The following is a 13257-nucleotide window of genomic DNA, read 5'->3' as shown; positions in this document are numbered from 1 at the left end:
TTATTTTAAGTAACCCATCTCACAATTAGATATTTTTATGCTATATAGTACTTATACTCCTAGCCTACTATAAGTAAAGTAAATGTTTAAAGGAATTTTTTTGTTAGTTAAGGACGCTAATTTATATTTCTAAATATATCACCTATTTTTTAAAAATGTCGTCAATTTTAATGTTTCAATTAAAATTAAGAAACGCAAACGAAAGCATCCGAGAAAATAAATGATTAAGCTTTCATGAACAATTGTATCATCAACTTAAGGGTGTCTTACTTTGCACCCTCACTTCCAGCAATTTTGCAATATTTTCTAACATAAATAATTGTGTCTCTAATTTTGTGTTCTTATAAAATAAGTTTATTGTAGTACGTCTAAACACACACTTGATTTTCTCAACTCTGGCATAATTATAAAATTGACACTTAATGATAAATTCAAGAAACGAAATTTGTGGAACCAAGGCAAAAGTTAGTATGACAGTCGTCCCTAACATGCTTGTAATGGATGAGACAAATTAAAAAGAAAAAGTTGATGCGCCAATTGTCACTAGCTGGCTTGTGAAGGATGAGAAGGAGCTGACATATCGTGGAATCAACTATTTAATGAAATTTCCCCAAACAACAAAAATATCTTATTCTCCTATTTATTTTAGTTTTCCACAATAATAAAAAAATATTATTTTTCCAGAAATTAACACATTCACACAGCCTTCACTCATCCTCAGTTAATTAATCATCACTAATTAACTACCCCAAAGAATTACTAACCCTTAATAAAAAAATAACCTTGATCATTAGTGTGCAATGGTTTCTCTAGTGGGAAGCCAGAGATATATAGAGAAAGGAGAGAGAGATTGAAGGTTGTCAGCCAGGACAACCTAAGTAGTAGAAACACGATCATGTATAATCTTGAATTTTCACCCCACAAATATTCCATCCAGCGTTTACTAGTTGACCAAACAACACTATTCCAACCCCTATTCCATTAATTATTTGTCACACACAATAAAAATTCAATCTTTACAATAAAAATGAAATCCACACATACATACATACACACACACATATATGTATAGATTCGAGGCCACACCACACACATCTGTTCTGTACTGTATTAAACATGCAGTAAATATCCAACATCCACTAACTATTTGAGGGGCTGAGCTCCAAGAAACATCAAACAATTCATCAATCCTTCCTTTGACGAAGAAAAAAACCACCAATTTAAACGATAATGGAAGGCCCTCCCATTTTCGATCATCACCATCTCCCGATTACCTTCTCTGATCAAATGGGGTTTGTTCAGTTCGAGGATCATCACAATCCGGTGCTCAGCTTCCTCCCGCCGCCGCCGCCCGTGAAAGCCGCCGCCGCCGCCGCAGGGTTCAGTCATGATGAGCAGCAGCTTCCTGTGAATAGATCCTCATGGAATAATAACGACCAAGTAGTTAGTTACCCTTTCTGTCTCTCTTTATTTATCGGTTGGGGTTTTCTACTCATTGTGAAATTGAAATCTTTTTTATTTCTTGCTTTGTTTGCAATTAAGGAGTTGGTCTTTCTTTTTCGTGTGTGGATTGAATTATAAAATGGGAATTATTCGTGTGTAGGTGGTGGATCCTAAGGCTGTGAATGATGAGAGTAACAACGCCAACGACGCTTCCAATTCATGGTAGTTTAATTTTGATTTAATTTCTCTACTTTGATTATGAAACCCTAGCTAGAGATCTATTTTGGTGCTTCATTTCCTTTGGGAAAGATTTCTTTCCGGTCAAGTGGCGGCTTGTGTGAAGATAGAGAGAGAGAGAGAAGAGAGAGATTCCACAAGGGGAAAAAAAATAAATAAAATCATTCATTTTGGTGCATGAACTATTATCGAGTCTGATTCAGATCAATAATGGCAAGCACAAGTACAACAATTCCACTATACTGTTGCATGTGATGTAAGGCTTAATCGCCTAAATTAAGGCGTGATTATGTGAAATGTGTGATTTGAAGGTGGAGGAGTTCTTCGTCGGACAAGAACAAGGTGAAGATAAGGAGGAAGCTGCGGGAGCCGAGGTTTTGTTTTCAGACGAGGAGCGATGTCGATGTTCTTGATGATGGATACAAATGGAGGAAGTATGGCCAGAAAGTTGTCAAGAATAGCCTCCATCCAAGGTAAATTTGTAAATCAATTGCTATTGCTTAATGTTTAATTAATATTCTCTATAATCTCTATAGGGATTCAAGGAGTTTTTGATTATGATGGCAAGAGTCTAGAGATTAACTAACTTCTTAATCAGTTGTATGACAATGGTTTATCCTTCCTCAATTAGTTATTTCAAGATTAAAATAGTATGCGTGTATGTAGTCTTTCTTCTATAGTTTTCCATCAACAATTAGCAATGTCTAATTAATTCTAGTATTTATACATGTAAAAATAGCATAAATAAAGCTAATCAGAATACTCTCAAGGCCTGCATTTTCTCAACTACAAATTTGCTTCTTGTTAGATCTCCATGTTATGTCTCATATTAATTGCATAAACACATATATACTATATAGGTTAAGTAGAATGTACGTTACAAGCTAGAGGTAACAATCACATATTTGGATTCTTCTTGAGTTTATAATTATGCTATATATTGTTTTAATTAGATTAGATGGAAAGTCATGTAGATGAATAAAAAAATGAAACTACATATATTCCTAATTCTCAGATTATATTAACCGATAGCAATTTTTTCATTCACTTCAAGCTTTTTTTGGATAGATAAATACCTTTGGCCTTAGATACACCCAGAATTTTGTTTGCATTAGTTAGGTTTTATGTAATTTTGAATATAGAAGATTGATGGTGTGATGGTGTTGCAGAAGCTACTACCGATGCACGCATAGCAATTGTCGGGTGAAGAAGAGAGTGGAGCGGCTGTCGGAAGACTGCAGGATGGTGATTACAACGTATGAAGGCAGACACAACCACTCTCCCTCTGATGATTCCAACTCCGAGCACGACTGTTACACCTCTTTTTAACTGTCATACTTGCCGGAAATATCTTTGTCTATGTCGTGTATATTTTTTTATAAACCTCCTCTAGATCTTGTTTATTTACATTTGCTTATATTTTTCCGCTTAGCCTAATGTTGGATAGTGAATATTATATTGTTATATGTATGATAAAAAAACCTGCCCTTTCCTTGTCGAGCCATTCACTTTTTGGCAGCTGTTGAAACGAGGAACGTGTAATTTTTCATACATATATCATCTTCATTCAATCTTAATTTCATATCGAGCAGTGCTATTTGATCATATTATTATCGAACCAATGCTTTTTATTGTTGCTTTACGATTACGACCGGCCATATTAAGGCCAAAAAGCTTTTCCCTTTACGAAATTTATCAAGACGCTTCCTTTGTTTGCTATTAAGGTTTAATTTGCGATTCAATACTGATTTGAAGAAATACTCCCTTGCGCCCGTCATTAAGTGTGGGATCGACATGGACTTTTAAAAACACGAAGAAACATATGTAAGTGAAACGAGCTAGAAGAGGTCTCTTTTTCTGGTCCAATATGGAAATAAGCTTTCCAAATCGAGAAGCTTTTTTAAAAAAAAAAATTCTTGGAAGTGAGTGACGCATAACTATAAGGCTCTGCGTCTCTCACTCCCTTATCAGACGCCCCAGTTCTCCCCATGCGCGAAAACACATCTCCATCTTCAGAAAATAACCTTCGCGAAAATACATCTCCCATCTTAAAAAAAACGTAGGTGGCTCAACGCGATTTCCGGCTGTTGCTAGTCCCTCCATTTGTGGAGAGGACCAATCCTTCGGTGATGGCACGGACGGATCTGTCGTGGTTATGAAAATCTCTTCGATCCCAAGGCAATGGCTCCAACGACATGAAAATTAGGCTGTGGCGGCAATCACATATGGCAATTTAAAAAGTAAGGTTTCCAATTTGGGAAGCTTACTTCATCCGACCATAAGAAAAAATGAGACATTTCAAATGAGTTGTGGATTCATTGATAAACCGAAATGCAAAATATATGCAATTGATTTTTGAAGATGATTCTATCAACATAGTTAGCACCACTATTTGCTCAATCCATCATTCCGAATTTGAGCAGTTATTAAACACCAGCTCAAAATTGTATAAACAGACAATACTATCTCAAAATCCAAAACAGAATTAAACAAATGCGTCTGCGTAGATGATCCAATTGCACTACCTCACCAATCAATCACCGGCCGAGGAAAACCAAATCCTCGGCGCCGCTGACGGTGATTCCAGTCCGCTTCACCGATTCGAAGAAGGGCCCCAGCAGCCTGCGGTAGTGGATAGGCCTCGACAGCTCCTCCCGCACGTCGATTCCCACGCTCGACACGCCCTTCTCTTGGAGGCGGATCCCGATCTTATCGCCGATTCGCGATGCGGTCTTCGAGTCCCAGTAGATGCTCGACCGTGGGAACCGGTTCAATTTCGCTCTGTAAGCTTTGATGAACTCTTCCTCGGTCGATGAGGCCATGGCTACGATCGACTTCGAGCTGCTGCACGTCACCTGCGCCGTGATTTTCCGGCAGGACAGAACTAATTGGAGGAGGTGTGTGCCCTGGGCCGCCATTTCCGCCGGCACGGCAGTGCCAATTTGGGGTTTCGAGAATTAGGAAATTAGTTGCTCACAAAAACCTTCGGTAGTTTAGTTATGAAATGAAATATTTTAAAATTGATATAACAATTCAATGCAAAATTAGAGTTTGAATTGGAATATTATCAAACTTTTGGGGCAATATTGAAAATTGCGTCTCTACTTCTTCAGGTCTCTGGGTTTTGCACTCTACAGAAGACGAAATGGCGCTAAGTTCTAATTCAATGCAAGTTTATGGTAAATTCGATAAATTTTCAGCTGTTCGTTTCAGTTTAACCGATCAGCTCACCCAAACTCTTTGCAATAAGGTTACGATCTGTTGCTGGGGCTAATTGCTGCGTTTTACGTGTTCATGGCGCCTTACACTAAGGTTGAAGAAAGCTTCAACGTTCAGGTATGTCGTAATTCTCCAATCATTGCTGATTTTCGATTTTTTTGGCATCAGTTTTTTTTTATTGGGAATAGATTTGCCTTGATAAATTCTGCCTCGACGAACAATGAGAAAAACCGATGGATAGAAAAACCGATGGATTGACTTGTGCTATGTTGGTAGGCAATGCTCGACATTCTGTACCACCAGCATCATATAGAAAAGGTAAAATTAGATGTTTTGATCAGTTAGGAATTTTTGGGCTACTTTTTCATTTTATCTGTGTTCTAGCTCAGTATGATCATTTGGAATTTCCTGGAGTAGTCCCTCGTACATTTATTGGTAAGTTTTTTTATGCTATTGTTTCCAATGCCCTTCAGTTACTTGCTATGCCAATTCCGTTTGGGTAAGCTTGCTTAATATTTTGTCACAATTTATGACGGATCACATTATTGGTTATATGTGAAGCCTAATTGTTCTACTTTGATAGTATCACAGGATCTTAGGAACCACCAAATTGGTCAGTTTTCCAACATTATTACTTTTCTTACAGGCTCCATTCTCGTATCAACTCTAGCTTCTCCATTTGTGCTAGCTGCTAGTTTATTGCAGTTTCCAAAGCTATACAGTCTTTATGCAGGTGATACTTGAACCGTGGAACCTTTATTACTTTTATGCTTTCTATTAGTCTTCAGTTCCTCCGCCAAGATACTTTGTTTATATGCTATCATGTGGTGTGTATCCATTTTCATTTGCCTTACTTTGTTCTGTCCAGTTCGTTTGGTGTTAGGCTTCATCATATTGTCTTCGTTGCGTTTCTTTCGTATTCAGGTATTTTTAACTTAAAAGTATCTTCCATGCACTCTTTTACTTTTTTTGCTTGTTCTCTTATGTAGATGTCTGAGTAAATCATGTATTTAGGACATTATGGGTTTGCTAATATAACATTAAAATCCTCCCCTTGTTAAATGATTACCAAACAAGGTTGCTAACATCAAAACAAGTAATGCTGGAAAAAAAATCTTTAACAACTGATTATATATGTCTCTTTCTGGTTGTGAAAAGCTTTTGCTCATTTTCCTTAAGAGAGCTGCATCTTTTTTTATTCCCTTCCTTCTACAGTCTCTGAATCTTTGAAATCATGTTTGAGCCGGAATCCTTGGGTTATAATGAGCTATGCGAACCTACTACATACTTTTGCAGATCAGGAAGAACTTTGGATCTCAAGTGGAAGCTTTTTTTGTAATATTGACTGCAATTCAGTTTCACATGCTGTTCTACTGCTCACGCCCCCTTCCTAACATCTTGGCATTTGGCTTAGGTATTGTCACCTGCGCTAGGTCTATTTTGATTTACTCTATTTTCTTGCTGTTGCTAACATCACTGTCCAACGTTCTATGTCTAGACTAACCAAAAATGAGATTTTATGTTGCTGAAGAGGGTCGCACTTCACTGTATAATAGTATTTGGTTTATGGCAGCTGAGTCATTCATGCTTAGATATTTAGATAAATAGCTGAGATGGTTGAAGGATGTGAATATGGTGATATCTTTGATCTTTGTTTGATTTACCATCAATATGGCACTTGTATTAATTTTTTAAGGAATTCTTGTTATAAGTGACGAACAGCATCCACAGAAGATTTTTGCAAATCTCATCTCGAACTGCAAGTTTATGTTTTCAGGACCTCGCAGCCAAACAACCTCTACAGATTTCTCATAAAATGCAAAATGCGTTCGCAATAGATATTCACTGTCATTTAAGTAAACAAAATGTGCTCCGTGCAATTTCATGAATTAAATGCATTCCATATCTAAATCAGGACATCAGCTGTTAATACAAACTATTGTGAATTTCTCATTTTTTCTCCATGTCATATGTTCTTTCACACACCAACATGTACGTCTTTCATTATATTGTGGTCTTTAAGATAAGGTGTTTCAACCTTGTTTTGTAACTTAGCATTGTGTCATAAATATTTCACTTTGTGTGCTGATTTAGCCCTAATTTGTTGTTTGCACTTTGTAGTAAACTTGGCATATGGGTATTGGTTTCAGAAAAGGTTTTATGCAGCATTGAATTCTTTGGTATGAATTCCCAACTGCAAATCTTTGCTGAGATTGTAATACTGGATTTTATTAGTTATAGTATGTCGAACTAATGTATTGTTGTTATGGACCATGGTAGTAGCTCCAAGTTTATATTTATATATGATTTCCCTGTCCTTCAGTTCTTGTTTCTGATTAGTCAGGCAAATCAGACTTCATATTGCATCCCTTTGATTAGTTCCACTTAGTTGCCTCAATTCCAAATATATTAAGAAATTTTATTTGATTTTTTATAATCATTTAGGCAACAATCTCTGAAGCCTTAAGCCTACAATCACGATTTTTTTTTGGTTTTGTCAGAGATAAAAGATGTGTCAACTTTTATCATATTTTGATTTATGAAGGTCTGTTTTCCATGGTCAGGTTTTTGCCACCATCGTTTTTAGATGTGACATCCCGCTACTTGTTTCACCACTGGGGCTTGAGCTTTTGCTGGTATGTGGTATAGTTATGATTAATAATAACGATTTTAGTTGATTGTTTTCTCTATTTTACTTCTTCTGTTGCTTGATCTCTATCTCTCTCCCCCACATATAGTAAATGCAAGCATGCTCTAGAATTTTTTCCCCAATATGTTCCATTTTTTGTCATCAATATGAATCTTCATATTGATCAGGTGTATATTTTGCCTTATTAAAAACTTACATTATGTGAAGATGCTATTGTTTCCATCGCAAAAACTGAATTACTTCTTACTTCAGAGATTCTGAGACTTTATCTTGGAATGTACTGTATTTTTATGGAATCAGGTTTTATTAGGAGTTTGTTTATATGGCATAATGCGTTATTTTTTAATCACAAGAAGAATGTGATACCTTAGTGTCTTTGCCTATTTGCTCGGGATGCTATATGCTAGCCATTTGATCTTTTCATGTTTTCGGCCTCTAACTATGCCTTGAATTAATCAACTACAATCTAGATCTATTTCATTGCGGAAAGCTGTAATATCGTGCTTGATAGCTGCTTGCTCTTTCATAGGTTTGTTAGCTAAACACCTATTATCTCTACATAATTCATGTCTTTACTTATCTATATGTCAAAAATGTCAACTTTTATAATATTGAGTTGCAGGATTGACAGTGATGGTTGATTCAGTCATATGGAGGAGGATATTATCGCCTGAGCTGGAAGTCTTTTGGTTTAATTCAGTGTTGAATCGAAGTTCTGAATGGGGTGTATCCTTTTATTAAAGGCAACCATTCCTTATGTTTGCTGCTTGACTTCTTAATTTTTTGATAACTTCCTTTAGACAAAACTCCTTAATGTCTGGTTGGCTTCTATTTTTTCCCCATAACTTCCTCTAGACTCATGCTTTTCACTGGTACTTCCCATCTGCTCTCCCCTGCTCGCTGCTGGTGGCATATCCACTGTCTGTGGTGAGCATAAGTATTTATTTATCAAAAAATCTGAATCCTGTGTAATGTCTCTTGTGAGTGGTGTCATCTGAAGTTATATTAGTATAGTATCAAACAATATCTGATTCAATCACTTTCTCATGGCTTGCAAATTGCAATGTCTGCCTACTGCACATTTAGTCTTATTTTCTTGGTTTTGTGCTTGTAGTATATATGTAATCTAATGCTATGCGCAGTTTCTTTTTTTTTTGCCAAACTTTTTGGTATCTGTATAAGTGTTAGTTGAGTAATTTGATTCTGTCAAAAAATCGAGCTCTAGTGTATAAGCTGCTAGAAAGAGGCGACAGCCCTGCCCAACTTTGTAAATCCTAATCTTAGAATAATTTTCTTTTGCCTGATTTGATTGGAACATTTTGCTGCAGCTAGGTTTATTTCTTGACAGAAGGATTCGGATCTATGTTATTCCTGTTTTATCTTTTGTTACTCTCTACTCAAAGCTTCCACACAAGGTAATGCCTCCTTTGAATCAGCTTTATTTGACTTCATGTCAGCCTGTTGCACAGCTTCTGTTATTTGAATCTCCTGTTACAGGAACTCCGATTCATTATTAGCTCTCTTCCTATCTTCAACCTATCTGCAGCAATTGCTGCTAGCAGAATGTATGCAACTATTCCCACAAATTACTTCTGTTAAATAATAGTACTCACAATTGTCAATTGTTGACAAGTTGATCCAGTCAAGTTTTTCTTCTTCCTTTTTTTCTAATAATAAATTTCTCCAGCTACAACAATCGGAAAAAGAGTTTATGGAAATATCTTAACATTGCCATGCTGGGTCTGTTCCTGATCAGTTTAAGTCAAGTAACTTTTTGTTTAACTGTCGATAACTTTTCCTGTCTCTGCTGACTTCTTATTATGCAGTTTAGGGTGTACAATTTTAATGTTTATGGCATCATACGAGAACTATCCTAGCGGCCATGCCCTAAAAGTTTTGCATAAGATGGGTAAGCTCTTTCTTCTCCCCTCGCGTGCACACACCACCCAGCTCAGAGAAATTGACTACATTTAACTTTAATCTTACAAGCTTCAATTGCTTTCGTGCAACTCAAACTGTAGCATCATTTTAATCCAAAAGAAGTATTTTGAAATGTGATTAATTACTTTGACCATTTGCATTGTTAACTTAAATTACCATTTGTTTTCTCTCAGGTTCAATGTGTAATTTTATATATTGGCGCCCTTTTATTTTGATTTCTTGCATGCGTGTGTTGAAACTAGAATGTATTTGATTTTCTTGTTAGCGATATCAGTAACTTTAGACATCAAATACAAGTATTCACTCTAAACTGCAATAACTCATGAGGATCATGTATTGGTTTAACAGGGCATTTGGAACACAATTCAAATGAACTCTGGGTTCACATCGACACGTTCTCAGCAATGAATGGTATCTCACGCTTCTGTGAAAACCATGATCCGTGGCGGTATGATTGAGGATCTTTTTTCTAAATATTTCTCTTTATCTTAGTGAAACTGTTGCGGCAGAAATTTTGAAGATGCAGAGTTTCTATACACACTTCCTCTTTCTCTCTCACCCATAAACAACCCTGGCACCACACAGAAATTCATCTTTTTTTTCATTTTCTGTTTTCAAGTGTAAGTTAATTTGCTAGCTTGCTTTTCCTTTCCCATAAAACCATTACATGACATGGTTGTCATTGTGTATGTTCTATATCTTTGTTCATCTTTCCATAAATGGTCTGATGGAGAGAATCTAGAGCCGAAACTATGTTCGTCACTGAGATTTCTCTTTTTAACTTTTTTCACATTATATGGTCAATACTTCTCCCATTTCATCATACAACTATTCTTTGGTTCAGGTACTCTAAAGAAGAAGGGATTCCTCTTCAAGAATTTCAGCGAAGAAATTTTACCTACCTTTTAAGGCGACTTTCGTATTTGTCAATATGGATTATATGGTTTAGCAGCATAGAATTCTTTTATCCTAAGACAACATTAGACAAAGGATTTTTATATAGCTTAGAGCCTAACACAGTGTTTTCTTCTTCGATTTTTCATAAAATAATCCGGAGCGTTTTCATTTTATTGCAGCGAGCATGCTCAAATAAATGGTTACAAGTGTCTACTTAGCATGACTGGGTTTTCTGGGACTCATCTTCAAGCTGGATTTCCTCCCATATCTCTGGTAGGTGTAGAAGATCTATCTCATTCTTTTGTTTGAATAGACCTAGTAGTATATGTAGTGTACCTATGGTTTCTCTATCTTCTCCAGGTTAAATAACCGAAGGTTTTTGTACATGGAAACACGAATAACAACGAAATAATTCACAGAAGCTGGCCAGGATGCTGATTTACAGATCCTTGAGGTAAATTCCGCTGCTACAGTACATTAAAACGACGAAAAATCGTCATAATTTGTTTAGATCTTCATAAATATTTCATCTGTAATTTAGAGATATAGTCCTTAGGGAAATTTAATAGTAATTTTTTGTGGAAATTTGTTGATATTCCATTAATGAGTAATGACAAGTCTATCGTTGACTTGGACTATTAAGACATAGTTGGCGAGAAAGTCTCCTCCTATACTCCTCCTCACTACATATGATATATGAGAGCCTAATCCACCTTCACTCCCCAATTCAGTTTCCTTTTTCATTTTTCTGCTTTATTTCCTACATGGCTAACTATGGCGCCACCACACAGAGGCCGTCCACCAATCCCCCACCACCTCTGCCTGCCGAGGACGACGACGGATCAAAAGATTTGTCGAAAAAGAAGATCTACACCATAGCCTTTTCGTTCCCCTTCGACATACCTTCAAGCCCAGAATCAGCTGCGATTAGGGTAGCGAGAAACCTCGAAAGCTTCAGTTTGTACTACGTGACATTCATCTGGACCGTGCTCTTCATCGCCCTCATCCCACGGCGTAATGTCTCGATCGTGTTTCTTGTCGCCGCCACCGAAGTGGCGTTTCTCTACTCCCTTCTGCTGCGGGCTCTCCCTGGTTCCGTCCTCCTTCACCGGATCATCGACAAGCGGATCGTGTTTTTTATTCTCTTCGTGTTGGCGGCTGTGGCGCTCGTGCTTACCGACGCTGCTCTTCATCTCTTGATTGTCCTCGCTTCCACCGCTCCCCTCGTAATACTTCATGCAGCGTTGAGCAAGATAGATGCTCCGGTCGAGGAGGAGGAGGACGGGGAGATGGCGCGCCTAGTCGTAGAAAAGCTTGGTGGTGGCGGCGGCGGCGGCGGCGGCGGCGTTGGTGCTGATGCTGATGCTGATGCTCAACCGGATAATTTGGTCTGAAATATTACTGTTTCTTTGCTTTAGTTTTTCTTCGTTTTACTAGTTGACTTGACTGTACCAGAGGAGCCTTATATTTATCAATAAAAATTTTATTCACCAAACTACGACTTTCGTCGAATTAGTGAACCTCTAGCACCTTTATTAAAGGATCATTTAATTGTTAATCAAATATGACATACTCCCTTAATAAACACAATTATGATTGTAGTACTATTCTATCTTTATAGACTAAACCCCTCGATTTTAAATTTGTAACTAATTTTATCATATTAATCTCAAACAGAAAGAGACGTAAAACTATTCATGACTTAGTATGGGATTTTTCTTTTACTTTTTGAGGTGTAGGGTGAGGGACTTTAGAAAAAGTTTTACGACTCTTTCTCTGAGATTAATTTAAATGGAAAATTTTATGCTACAAATTTAAAATGGGTCTATAAGGATAAAAATATTTATCTTTATTTTAATTAAGGAACTAAATGAGGAAATGTGTTTAGTACTTATAATACTTAAATAATTGGGAGTACTATTAATTCAGCAGACTAAGTCTTTGCAGCCTGATTTTTAATTGAGTTAAATTCCTGCATTGACTCGGTCCACTCAGCTCGGCCGTGTCACACTCAATTTACGTCATTGATATCAATGCGAGGATATATTCAGACAAAAGATAATCCAAAACAAATTTAATACTCCTATGACTCTTAGGAAGTTTTTTTTAGAGCATTCATGATAGCAGACTAGCTGGCGGCCTAGCCACTAGCATGCGTTCAGGGCGCTCAGCTAATTCGCTATTGTGGTAGGCTAGCTGAGAGGACAAAAAATCAACGACTGAGAGGTTGGGTGTGGACTAACCGGCTAGCTGATCGATGGCCGTTTGTCGCGCGGCGAGCGACAGGCTAGCCGATTTTATTAAAAAAAAATAAAAGTTTTCTATTTCCATTTTATTTTTTTCCTATATTTTTTTCTCCAATTCATTTCGTTGTTGTTGTTTTTGATGTTTTTTTTCTCAGAAGGGCTAGGGCAATGGCTAGCTATTGCTTGGTCGTTGCTTGGCTAGGGCAGTGACTAGACTGTGCAAATGGCATGATGATGTGGCAAGAGGAGTTTTTTGGCTAGGTTTTTGCTAGTCTATTTCTATTATGGATGCTCTTATAGAGAAAAAGATTATAATATGATAAGTTTGGATGAAGTTATAATTAAATAACTAAAGTTTGAGTTATACTACATCTTATGTACATTATTCTCTCTTTTATTTTATTATTTTTCTATTTTAATTATTTATTGTTTTTTATAAAATTAGTGCGAAAAAAGTAAATTTGACTCATGATATGGGACGGAGATAGTACAACTTATATTGGCTGATTAATTTAAATCCTCGTGGTAATAAAATTTGGTGGGTTCGTATTGAAATAAACTCTGTAGCAAATTTGTAAATAAAGGAAAGTAACGAGGACAAGGATGAATAAACTACAATGTTAT

The 13257-nt window shown here is 36.7% G+C and overlaps 2 protein-coding genes and 1 pseudogene across 3 annotated transcripts; 2 read left to right on the top strand and 1 right to left on the bottom strand.

The window, feature by feature from the left end:
- Positions 1 to 945: 945 nt before the first annotated feature.
- LOC121775949 (probable WRKY transcription factor 12) lies at positions 946 to 3262 on the top strand. Of its 2 annotated transcripts, none has more exons than XM_042173056.1 (4): positions 946 to 1443; positions 1604 to 1665; positions 1992 to 2153; positions 2850 to 3262. In XM_042173056.1, the coding sequence occupies exons 1-4, from the start codon at positions 1231 to 1233 to the stop codon at positions 3007 to 3009; spliced, it is 597 nt and encodes a 198-aa protein (XP_042028990.1). In that variant the 5' UTR covers positions 946 to 1230; the 3' UTR covers positions 3010 to 3262. The 2 variants fall into 2 exon arrangements, with proteins under 2 accessions (XP_042028990.1, XP_042028991.1); XM_042173057.1 differs by having other exon boundaries at positions 976 to 1440.
- Positions 3263 to 4002: 740 nt separating this feature from the next.
- LOC121776188 lies at positions 4003 to 4662 on the bottom strand. Its single transcript, XM_042173337.1, has one exon. It carries the CDS (start codon positions 4596 to 4598, stop codon positions 4218 to 4220), a length of 381 nt encoding a protein of 126 aa, XP_042029271.1. The 5' UTR covers positions 4599 to 4662; the 3' UTR covers positions 4003 to 4217.
- Positions 4441 to 10825, top strand: LOC121776923 (annotated as a pseudogene).
- Positions 10826 to 13257: the final 2432 nt, after the last annotated feature.

This window comes from Salvia splendens, chromosome 18 (assembly GCF_004379255.2).
Source record: "Salvia splendens isolate huo1 chromosome 18, SspV2, whole genome shotgun sequence".
NCBI lineage: Eukaryota > Viridiplantae > Streptophyta > Magnoliopsida > Lamiales > Lamiaceae > Salvia > Salvia splendens.
This window is presented reverse-complemented; position numbering and strand designations above follow the sequence as displayed.